We start from the raw sequence: 12,919 nt of genomic DNA, 5'->3' as shown, positions 1-12,919 counted from the left end.
ACCGGGGGATTTCAGAACAACACTTCAGCTTTTTGGAGCAGCTGTTGTCTGCTTTTTTAAAGTGGCATTGTCTGGCCTTGCAGGGAGTGATAGGCTGAGATGTTCATGGTTGGTGGGTGAGGCACTCGCTCTTTTGTTGTTTATTTAATGTTGCTCGGTCCACACGACCAAGTAACCTTGGGCAGGTTTGTGGGCTAATCCAGCAGCATAGTGGCCCATGTTCTGTCATTTGTGGTCCATAGTGGCTCAGGTTTTTCAGTTCTTTCATTTCATCCATCAATTTCATTGAGCACTTGAAGCCAAAGTCTCTTCTGGCATAAAATGAAGAGATATTTTAATGACCTCAACCTCATCCTGTGTGATTGTGTTTACGTTCTTCGACCCCATTTGGCCTCCTACTGTAGTCCTCCTGCTACATGGTGACTGATACCGATGTCGTGGCCTGGTGGTTCCCGCAGGACTCCTCCACGAAGATCGCAAGGACACCGAGATCACCCCATAGCAGTGTCCCAGCTGGGAGTCGCGCAGGCAGGAAGTGGGTTGTCGAGCCCAGTTGATGTGCTAGGCTAACACAGTACCCACATTCGCAGAGGTAGCTATTTGGCTAGCAGGCTGCGCTACCGGAATGCCAATCCTTGGTGGTTTAGATGATGTCACAGGAACCCTGGGATGACAAACAACTTTGGCCAGCGGTTGCTGAGCTGAGGATATAAGAAGAAAAAGGAAAATATTAAATATAATATAATTTCATTTAATAGTGATTGAATGCACAACCGGGCTGCACGACGGTCGTGTGGTTAGCGCACAGACCTTACATCTAGGAGACCCGGGTTCAATTCCACTCTCGGCCATCTCTGTGTGGAGTTTGCATGTTCTCCCCGTGCATGCGTGGGTTTTCTCCGGGTACTCCGGTTTCCTCCCACATTCCAAAAAAACATGCTAGGTTAATTAGCCACTCCAAATTGTCCATAGGTATGAATGTGAGTGTGAATGGTTGTTTGTCTATATGTGCCCTTTGATTGGCTGGCCACCAGTCCAGGGTGTACCCTGCCTGGGATAGGCTCCAGCATCCCCCGCGACCCTCGTGAGGATAAGCGGTAGAAAATTAATGAATGAATGAATGCACAACCTTGAGGGTGGGGGGGCCAACCACTCGACCAATGACCAATGTTAACTTGCTGGTTAAGTGGAAGGTGCAGGATGTTTCACTAATGGTCAATGTCAAATGAATTTCCACCAGTAGGGGGCACCCCACTGGAAAGGTCTGAATATTTAGCCATCGTGTCCAGAAGACGGAATAAGAAGAAAAATCGTAATAAATAGATGAAACATTTTTAGATTTGTGAATGCTTTTCATACGTTTGTAGCATATGCATGGCGCTATTCAGCACATGGCGGCATACGGGAGTGGTCACATGCTAAGCTATGCATGCATGGGAATCCACTGTGGATGTTCAGCTTCCCTTACTGGTGTTATGTTTTTTTTTTTTCTGTTTCCACTTCCGAGTTTGCATTGTCTCCTTTTCCACAGCCTGCTGCAGTCAGAGGGCAGATGAGGCTTTCATGCATGGCTCACTCTGCTTATGTAAGAGTACTACTTAAACCTGGTTACGTCACATAGGAGGCAGCACTGTGTCAGTGGGTCAATGTGCCACACCGCCACTGAACTACTGCGTATCGGGCCTGAAGTGAGAACCTATGTGAGCTGAGTGTGTGTGGACGGGTCGCTCAATCCCGTGTGTGCATATTTGTGTCTTACTGTTTTGGTATTTTTTTAGGTAACAGACATTGGCATTGCATAACTCAAAGATAACAGGAAACGTGATCCTTTTTTTTTTTTTTTTTAAATCTATTTAGCATTTAAGGGCATTTAGATCAACAATACTATCTGCCCCAATGGCTGGGCGGGACAAAAAAAAGGAATATATAGTGGTGGTAGTGTGATGGTGTGGGGCTGTTTTGTTCTGTTTTTTACCTAAAGATCCCAAAGGAAAATGTTGGTCCTCTGTTTGTGACCTCTTAGGTTCTGCAGCAGGACAATGATCCAAAACACACCAGCAAGTCCACCTGAACGGGTGAAGTAAAACGAAATGAAGACTAGTCAAAGTCCTGACCTGAATCCTATTGAGATACTTAAAAATGGCCGTCCATGTGGCTGAATGACAACAATTCTGCAAAAATGAGTGGGCCAGATTTCCTCCCTGCTGTACTCATTGCAAGGGTGGCCCAAACCACTGTATAACATCTGTATCAAACTACTCTACTGTATTTACTTCTACTGAAAATAGTTGCTATAGTTTGATAATTAAATTCAAATACGCAAATTAGAGAACTACTGTACCCTTTATCCTTCACTAGTTCTGTACATAATGTAATAATAATAATAGTATAATAGAAATAAACGTGATCCTAACTAATGCTCATCTTAATCTAAATCCAGTTTTTATGATGTACTGTTGCTGCAGCTAAACAGCTCCAGCAGGGGGGGCTTTTTTATTTTCAATGTCTGCTCCTTGTGTATCCCCTTTTCACCTTTAACCTTCTGCTTCATACTCCAGCTCCTCCTTTCTGCCAGAAGAACAACCCATGTGTGTTCTTTCTCCTCCTCTTCAGTTTGGTTGTGCCGACACATCCACTCTTCAGGACCGACCACTCCCGCTGTTCTATAGTTCCATGAAAAAACAAGGAGAGGAGGAGGAGAGGAGGAGGAGGAGGAGGAGGAGGAGGAGGGAGGAGCGTAGCCACGCTGAAGCTGAGCCCCTCTGTCTGAGCCCAGAGTGGAGCAGCAGACGGCAGCGGCCACACAAACACTCTCCCACTTCCACACACAGACACTGACGGCTGCCAGACGCAGTGGGAAGCAAAGCCGTCGGAGAAGAACGAGTGATCGCAGAGTGGAGGAGGAGAAGAAAAGGGAGTTGGAGGAGGCACCTTGTGGATCAGAGGGGGATTTTCCTCAGCACGTCCGGATCTCACACCCGCTTCTTCCTGAGTGAGAGGAGTTGTTCACCAAAGCTTTTTTTCTTCTGCTCATCCTCCACTTCGGACTCCAGCGTTATCTACCTATCTATTCCCGGAGGTTAACAAAAGAGGGAGGGAGTGAGAGCGAGGAGAAAAAAAAAAAAAAGGCAGTCACAGCTTCAGACTGCTCCAGACCACCCTCCCTCATCCGACTCCCCCTCCCGCTCTTCCCTCCAGCTCCACATCCATGTGTGAGTTCATCACTGCCCTCGGAGGATAGAACACAGAAGAGTGCGTGTGTTCTCGCGGATACGGAAGAGGCTTTTGGTGGGATCAGGGTCTTGCCTGGTGTGAGGGTTGGGAGCAGAAGGGAAACGGAGGAGGAAGAGACCAGGAGCGACAGGAGAGAGACGGCAGGAAGGCAAACTGAGGGGTATGTGCAGGGCAGCAGTGAGGAGGCTCCAGTGAGTGTGCTTTTTAGAGCCGAGACTGTGAGGAACCGGCAACCAGATCCCATCCATTCCTCCCACCTCCTCCTCATCGCTCTCCTCCTCTTCCCCCTCCTTTACACTCTCTCTGTCCTGCTGTCCGATCCCTCCTATTGTTTCCTGTATTGCCTCTTAGTATCCACTCATATCTTTTTTTCTTCTCACCCTCTCCTGCCCTCTATTTAAACCCTTTATCGTCGCCACTGGATTCTATCCGTCTGCTGATACCAAGAGGAGGACTTTTTTTTTTTTTTGCCCTGTGCTCTGAGGCAAGTAGACGGACTGAAATTCCGAGTGTCACACAGAAGACTGCTTTCTTTCTCCCCGCATCCCGACTTCACCGAGACAGCCGTGTGAAAGGATCCAGGCGACCACCTCGGCGAGGTTGCACCCCAACGGCGAGTTTCTATCTCCAGCCTCCAGGACCTCCGGTTGGATTCCAGCTACATGGGCAAGCGTTTGGAGCAGCAGCAAATGTACCCCCAGTACACCTACTACTACCCCCACTACCTCCAAACCAAGGTAGGATGGTCAGTGGCGCTGACCTATTTTTTAAAGGCCGATACACACGCTGGTCATGCAAAAGCACACGTGTTCGAACCCGGCCAGAAATGGTCTTTAACGGCTGCTACTTTGCTACTAATCATTATTTCATGCGTTTTTGGCAAACTACTCTATGGCCTTAAAAGACCTCTTGGTTAATATCTGATGCACGTTTAGAAAGCGTTTCACAAGAAGAGAATAAAACTCACATCCTCATTCTAGTTGAGGTTTAAAGTGTGTGAGAAAGCACAGCCTCATAAGATGGATTGCTACCCCCCCCCCCCCCCCCCACACACACATCCCCATCTGTGTCTGAAGAGACGTTGTTGTCACACAGCTGGCTTTTTCCTCTTCCCTCCACTCACCCAATCATCACTTGACCCCGTCCACCCCTCTCTGACCCCACCAGCTCCAAGTTCAAGTTGGGGGCACGAGGACCACCCTTCCTCAGCCCGCATAGTCTCTCTATTATCCCGTATTCACTGACTTCTGACTGCCTCCCACTCCTCCACCATCCGTTTTCACTCCATCGTCCACCAGGATTGCTTCTTTACCTTCAGTGATGCGGCCTGTCTCTTTATTACCATGCAGATTTCACTTGACGGGCAGTTGTCTTCTTTACATGTAGATGCATACTAGTATCAGATCTTCTTATTCATCAGTTTAGAAAAATGGCCTTAAACGGGCTCATTGTTTCGGTATGACATAAGCCGGCTAAACATTCCATCGTTGGCGATGATTCACATCACTCGCTTCTTCCCGTCTATCGTCTTGTGTGATAGTAACAGTGAGGATCTGTTGTTGCATGTTGGATGCCATATTTAGCTGTGTGAGGAGGTCAGTAGGCAAGAGAGATGGATGGTGGGAGAAGACCAGATGAAAGTGTAGGAGTGGGATGCTTCAGGTATTTAGAGATGATCTCCTCGGATGAGCGGCGTGTGGGAAGATCAGGTAAAATGTGTTGCACCTTAGCCCATTTGTGCAAAGCAATTGCTTAGACCCCCTTTTTATCGTTCCGTCTACTTTAGTAGATTCCTAAAGCAGAGCTACACCGCACGTTCTTTCATGATCAGCAGGAGAACATTTAGGAAAATATCAGTTCTCAACAAAAAAGGGTGAAAAGAAAAAAATGCTTGTTGTGAAAACAAACACAAAAAACATTTTTTCAATTTAACTGAATGAGCTAGTTATCACCTTTGCTACTGAACTGTGTGTGTGCAAACGTGTTAAAATTTCAATGGAAAAGATGCAAGCCGAGTTCTTATAAAATGCACTTTTTTTGGGCCTAAAACGGCACCAAACGTGCTCTCTTCTATTGGAAAGTTGTATCGTAGAAGACGTATAAATACATATTTGGGAGCAAGCGGTCCAATTGGAAAATCCGATAAATACGTCTTAGCAACACAAGGGGACTCGCACATTGTATCGATAACACGACAAGACGTCCGTTTTGCACGACAACCAAAACGGTAGCTGTGCCCCATTTTGGGGTCTGAATATTTCAAGTGTGCATTTGCAGGATGTATTATGTCATGGGGGGGGAGTTGCACAAAGGTTGTCCCACTAACCAAAATCCATATTGATGCGTCCAAAACTCTGACAGGAAGTTGCACATAGCAAACGTTGCTGTTAGCAATGACACCGGCACTGACTACAAACATAACACACAGCTAATAGAAATGTTCCGTCACAAAATCCCGCTTAATAAAGTTCGGTAGACTTATCACGCTGATGAATAAAGTTGACTTAGCATCTGCACCGAATTCTGCATTTCAACTGTACATTTAGTTAATTTATAGAAATGAATGTGCATTTTTTAAAATGCACTCAGCGTTAACACAATACTTTTGTCCTCATCCTACACCCCCACTCCTCCACACAGCCACATTTAAATTTGCTTTTAGTTCTTCTCTAATCTCGCCCAGAGAGAGAGAGAGAGAGACCAGCGAGAGAGGGAGGCCAAGAAACAAATGGAATTGAAAACAAAAGATTCAAATAAATTGCTGCCACATTGAATATGTTTTTGTCAACTTAAAGACGTGCTGATGCTTCAAGTTGTGCTCAAGATGATGCCTGAAAACTGCTGGAGATGCACCATTGGATAAATTAGAGAATGAAATTTGATTGGATTCTAATACTTCACTCCTTGATCTGAACAAGTATTAAGGAAGTAGAATACATGTTAGTATTTTAGTGTCAAACCTCCAGTTATCACATCTCATATCTCATATCTCATGTATGTTAGATGAAGTTGAACATTCCGTGTCAGTCACATCTTTGAGGTTCCCCTACGCCGTCTCTTCCGTCATTTATCTCGCTCGGTTCAAGGTCATCTCATTTCTCCGGAGTATCTGCAACAAGCATCTGGCCTAGACCGTCACATCATCTCCCTCACCAGCGCTCCCTCACCCTGCTGTCAAGGTCAAATCAAATTGTGTCCAGCCATCCCAAGTGTTGCTTGTTCCCTGTGTGTGTGTGTGTGTGTGTGTGTGTGACAGTGGCGTGGGGTCATTCGAGGCAGTTGAGGCAGATCCTTATAAACGTGTTTTTTGGATAGTTTCAGTTTTTTTTAAACATTTTGTGAAGCGTCCTGATCAGATGTCGGGCAGAAAAGTGAGAGTAGGCGGGGCTATGTCTTCTGCGTGACCTGAACCTCCACACATGGTGATGATGTGTGTTTGTCAGCGTGTCGCCAACACAATGTTTGCAGAAACATGTCTACCCCGTGACTTGTACAGCTGGTACAGAGAATTATGGAGAAACGTCCTACTCGACTCTGAGCTAGGCCAGCCATGGTCGTGTATAACTTTGGTTAACGGCACGGTCACTAAAAACCAACTCGATCATTTTTCTGGCCTCGGTATTCATAATGGCAGGCATGGTTGCTTTCTTCTCTCTTTACCAAACTGGCTGGATGACGAGAGTTGGTCTGGGCACGTTGGTGGTATACCAAAAGGAAGCGGTGAGGGAATCCTCCATCTTGGTAGCAAGTGCAGTGTCTCGTTCTACACAATTTAATACATTCCTCATCCCTGCGTATAAAACATGACCTGATGCCAATGATTCTGAACTATAACTATAAAATTATTTTTCTGCATCTAAAACATGCATGTTGACCAAAGTCAGACAACCCCCCCCCAATAAATCTAACCAGCGTACTCCATCCACAATGCTACAAATGAACAAAGGAAATGTTTAAGTAAATGAGATGATGCCTTCATTGACACACAATGTGAACTTCAGAATATTTTCATATTATTTCTCAATTTTTCTCAATTTTTGGGCAATATTCAGACAATAATTCAACACTAATTAAAATGAGGAATATTTCATAGTGTCTGTGATGCACATGTTTCCGCTTGTGTTTAATTTATTTTATTTGAATTACAATATTAAAGTTGATATGGTGTACTCAATAGTATATATACATAATAATAATAATAATTATGCCATATATCATTAATGGAAAATGACCTCAAAATAATGTTGACAATAATTGTAGTCGCCAAAATTTGATATGCCTACTCTGGGGTACTGCAGTACACCTCCTCACCCTGAAGGGGCGGGGGGCATGCATGAACTGGAAGGTGCTTGTCGCTGCCATCCTTCTACAGAGCGTATAATCTGGCTTTTAAAAAAAAAAACTTCCTTTAAATACACAACAGTAAAGTTGGCTAGAGTCGGCAACATTCAATATATTTTTATGCTTTGCTGGAGGAACGTATGAATTTAACGGCCAAGATGGAGGATTAGAAATCCAAGCTCAACAAAAGGTGATGCAACTTTTCCAACAAAGTAACAGAGCGTTTCCTGGAGAAGAGGTCCATGTAATTCACATACAAAGAAAAGGGAAGACCACACATGGTTTTCCTCTGCAAAAATATGTTACTAAGAAATATCTCATGAAGGATCGTCTTCTTTCCTGCTTATCCTATTAACGAGCAACCTGTATGAACCTTAAAAAAAACTCCAAAGCAGTCATTGCTTCAGCAGCTAGGAAGCTCACAGTGTTTGCATCACTCGTGTGTGGTGGTGGTTTCCATCCATCCACATATTCATGCGTGCATACGAAGCTGTGGACAATCTCCACGGCAGCCAGCGTGTGTGTGAGCATGACACGAGTTGGTTAGCCACATTTTATTTGCGTGAAACAGATGTGCGCTAACATATCCGCCGTGTGTCAACATATAAGTATTTTTGTGTGTGTGTGTTCTCACCTGCCCGACCTCCTTGTCAGCACAGCTTGCTGTCATTACAGCACAACACTTGTGTGTGTGTGTGTGTGTGTGTGTGTGTGTGTGTAAGGGGTTGGGTCGGATGTTTGTGTACCGTATTTTCCGCACTATAAGGCGCACCTAAAATCTGATTTTTTTTTTAAAAAGCTGACTATGCGCCGTATAATCCGGTGCGCCTTATATATGGATCAATATTGAGCCGCGACAGGTCTCGCAACTTACGGTAAGCAGCCACCGACTCCATTTTTCCCGTAGAAGAAGAAGTGCGCTGTGCATACTGGGAAATATTAAACAACGATTCACTTTCATTTGTGCGTTTGTATAAAGACCCTGAAATGGCTCCTATTAAGAGACACGCTTACAACGCAGAGTTTAAACTCAAGGCGATCAGTCACGCAGTAGAACACGGAAATAGAGCAGCAGCAAGAGAGTTTAACATTAATGAATCGATGGTGCGGAAGTGGAGGAAGCATGAGGATGAGCTGCGCAGAGTAAAGAAGACTAAACAAAGTCATTTTGCACATTACGAGTGTCACTATACTGCGATTGCACTAACGTTTAATTTACCATAACAGTATCAGACGGTTTTTTGCGCGTTGACTAAATGGAGGAAAAGTAAAATGTTATGCCTTGCTGTTGTTCAAAGATGTTAAAGATGTGTCACGAAAATGCTTTACCTCAGAGAAAATAATAAAACAGCTGTTTATTCATTTTGGGAGTGAATGGAGTTGTGGAAAGCTTGTTTGTTATCTATTAATAAAGTTTGACTGACCTATCTGACTGTTTTGTTGACATTCCCTTTAGCGCGGCACCATCTAATGGTTGCATAACGTAACTACAGCCTCTACTGTAGCGCCTTATAATGCGATGCGCCTTATGTATGGAAAAAGTTTTAAAATATATCATTCATTGAAGGTGCGCCTTATAACACGGTGCGCCGTATAGTGCGGAAAATACGGTAATTGTTGTGTGTATGAAATTGCGTGTGTAGGCAGCTGTCATGTTTTTTTTTTTTTGTACTGAATGATAAATATATGTTGATTATTATGATAATTATTAAAATACGCTACCTGCCTGGCATGAATGTTGCAGCATCAGTCCATTTTCCAACGTCTTTTTTCTTTAAATGGGACGTAGCATAACAATAAACATTGGTATACAATACACACAGTTAATATGTTAATATGCACTACTAATTTACACAGATATTATGGCATTATGGCAGATAATGTACACCCATCATATTATAAGTAGATAGTGAAAATATATGTTGATTATTATGATAATTATTAAAATATGCTACCTGCCTGGCATGAATGTTGCAGCATCAGTCCATTTTCCAACGTCTTTTTTCTTTAAATGGGACGTAGCATAACAATAAACATTGGTATACAATACACACAGTTAATATGTTAATATGCACTACTAATTTACACAGATATTATGGCATTATGGCAGATAATGTACACCCATCATATTATAAGTAGATAGTGAAAATATATGTTGATTATTATGATAATTATTAAAATACGCTACCTGCCTGGCATGAATATTGCAGCATCAGTCCATTTTCCAACGTCTGTCTTTCTTTAAATGGGACGTAGCATAACAATAAACATTGGTATACAATACACACAGTTATTATGTTAATATGCACTACTAATTTACACAGATATTATGGCATTATGGCAGATAATGTACACCCGTCATATTATAAGTATATAGTGAAAACATTTCATGGATAATGTGAAAAAAAAGATGGCTGACACATGACTACCCTGCTGACCAAAACATTGCATATTTAAAAACATTTTTGTTGGACATTTAAAAAAAAAAAAAACACAGAGCAGCCAGTTTTCCATTTTTTGTGTCTCTGAAGAGGTTCGTCCCCCCGCCGGCCCCCCCACCCCCCTCCGGCTTCCGCACATATTCCCTCTGTTGCTCAGTGATCTGATTGGAGATGTAAATGGCTTCTTATTAATCTTGATTCCAGAGACCGGGGCCTCTTCTGTGGTGGAAATCAATCATGTACATGCACGGCTTTATATGCACAGGCTTCTCTGCCTCACAAAAGCCATCTTTAAACTTGCACCCCCTGCACACAAAGGCAGTTACAAAATGACCAAACCGACAGCACTTGGCGGGATGACTGTGTGTGTGTGTGTGTGTGTGTGTGTGTGAGAGAATATTAAGCAGAGAAAGGCTCCTTCCCAGCCTTCATAATGGGCTATAGGTGCAGTAGTTGCACATTAACAGGGGGGGCTGCAGGCCATCCTCTCCCATGTGTGACTAGTGGCCCTTAATCATGTGTAGAAGAGGGTTGGAGGGCGGCCATTGTCTGCAAGGAAAATGACATTGCTCTCGGAATGATTTGTTCAATTGAAACAAGATGGCTCAAGTGGTGGTTACAAACACCATTCTTAAAAACTATAGTTTTCCTTTTGTGGTCGTGTTGTGATTTTTGCACTCCTTAAGTAGTGTTACGTTTTAGTGGGCGGGGGCAGGTAATGTAGCTTCCTAAGAAAATCAATTGAAAAAAACAATAACAGTCATGATGTGTGACTTCTTATTTTGCTGATGTACAGGTTTGCTTTGTTCCATGTTCTGAGGAAAGAATACGATCATGAAGTCAACATGCCTTCCTAATCCTCTCTTCCTGACATATGACCTCATTCTCTTTCAAAAACGGACACCTTGCGTATAAACAGAAACCGCCATCTCCCACCTTCACAGTTCAGCTTTGGAAAAACCCCCAAATCTCGCTAATAGTGGTCTTATGGTGCGGCTCTTTGAAGATAATCATTAAGCACAAGATAAGAGAGAGCTGAAAGAAGAAGAAAAAAAAAGTCCCACTATCAACCAGCCGATCATTAGTTTGCTGTAGATCAGTGTGCTAATGTGCTCAGTGGCACTTGCCGCGCTTTAATTAGGGTGATGAGAAACAGCGTTCAGCCCGTATCAAAGTAATGACACATGCAGACACGCCCGGACATCTAAATGGAATGTTGCATGCTTTTTAAAATGAGCTTTTCACATTCAATTACTCTCTATTATGCCCTAGAAAAATATGTAAATATGCTCGGTGGTTGGCTTCATAAACCCAATAAAGACTGAAAATGAACTCCAAATAATTCAAATGTCACAGAGTAGAACACCGATCCACGCCGAGGTTGGACTGTCGTGCATTTGCGTTTGTTCGTCCGTATTTTACCAGGCTACTTCCTGAATAATCAGCATTCCTTGGGATCGACTCCATTGTGACCTTTCTACAGTAAACCTCGGATATATCGGATTCAATTGTTCCCACTGGTTTTGTCCGATATAAGCGAAATCCGTTATATGCGTACACCGGAAAATGTCCGTTTTACGCATATATCGGATTTATATCCGGTATATGCGTAAATGGGATTTTATCCGTTAATGGGATTTTATCCTTGACTATGTTTCCAATGTACCTGGACGCACAGGCAACGCTGCAAACGCTGCAAATGACGTCGTATAGCGGCCTGTCACGATTCGGCGAATCGGAGCGCCACGATGCGGCCATCCGATATATGCGAGGGAAATTTAATGGAAATGCATTGGAACGGGACTGGATATTTTGTCCGAAATAGGCGAAATCCGTTATAAAAAAATCCGATATATGCAATGAATTTTTATTGGAAATGCATTACAGAAAAATCGGTTCTTTTTTATCTGTCCGTTGTGAGCAAATTTCCGATATATCCGAGTCCGATATATCCGAGGTTTACTGTACTTCCTGTAGAGTTTCTTCATAGATGGACTCAAACTCTGAAAGTCTGAAAATGTCCATCGGTTCTTTATCTGCTCGTACCATCCCTCCACGTTCCCATCATCTGGTCCTTCTTCGTATGTTATGATTTTCTTCTGTGGTCTGATTCATACTTAAAGCGCTTCACCTGAGCAGAAACAGAATCCATTAATTATGCAGTGCACATCACGTGCACACGTACGAACGGAAGGGCGCTGTGCAAAGTAAACACAGGCTTTACGGCGCAGCGTGCTTCCTGCTCACGGCCGCCATCAGCTGTGCTTCCACTACTAATAGTGACAATTCGGGCGTGGGCTTTTTGAAGGCCTACTAGCGTTCTTCTGGTTGCCGAGCTCTGCTCTCGGTAGCGTGGTATGCCAACACGGAGAATAGACAAAGTCCTTCTGGTGCCTGCTTTTAATACCTTAGCCTTCTCTTCTCCATGCTACCTCTCCCACTGTGCTCTGGGTTCTCCGACTCTCCCCCTCTCTCTCCACCATCTGTTCAGTATGCCAGGCTTATGGAGATCTTACTGCATAAGGGACTCTCCTAAGCAGCCATATATGTCCTTTTATTATTCTCGCTGGATTGTTCTATTTTGGTCCCTGTAGTAGTCCCTGCTGAGCCCGTCTTTGTGTGATGCGATGGGTCAGGGCGTGCACCACGGGGGCCAGATTGGTTAACACCTATCTGGAGAAGAAATGCAAAGGACAGAAGAGAATATCAAAAGTAGAACAGATGACCGTATGAAAAAGCAGCACCGATGTCCACTGAGTGAGAGAAATAAAAACCGATGCAGTGAAGAAGCAGAAGTTCTCTGTTGGATGAGGCAATAATGGTGCTTCTGCATTTTTAATAGTTGGCCACTTTGCAACGACCTTTGTCTAATGGATTGTGTGCCTCTTAAAAGCTCCTGTCAG

General features: G+C 43.7%; 1 protein-coding gene across 5 annotated transcripts in view; it reads left to right on the top strand.

Annotated features, from left to right (window-relative positions):
• The window catches only part of LOC131105249 (RNA-binding motif, single-stranded-interacting protein 3-like), a 166,447-nt gene that overhangs the window by 42,400 nt on the left and 111,128 nt on the right, over positions 1-12,919 (top strand). For 4 of the 5 annotated variants that reach the window (XM_058053170.1, XM_058053174.1, XM_058053171.1 and 1 more), the window contains one exon: positions 2,614-3,971. In XM_058053170.1, the coding sequence (XP_057909153.1) occupies positions 3,897-3,971 (75 nt within the window). In that variant the 5' untranslated portion in view covers positions 2,614-3,896. Of the gene's footprint in view, positions 1-2,603; positions 3,972-12,919 lie in introns of those variants that run through there. The other variant, XM_058053172.1, reaches the window with a different exon arrangement.

The sequence above is a fragment of the Doryrhamphus excisus genome, chromosome 17 (assembly GCF_030265055.1).
Source record: "Doryrhamphus excisus isolate RoL2022-K1 chromosome 17, RoL_Dexc_1.0, whole genome shotgun sequence".
Lineage (NCBI taxonomy): Eukaryota > Metazoa > Chordata > Actinopteri > Syngnathiformes > Syngnathidae > Doryrhamphus > Doryrhamphus excisus.
This window is presented reverse-complemented; position numbering and strand designations above follow the sequence as displayed.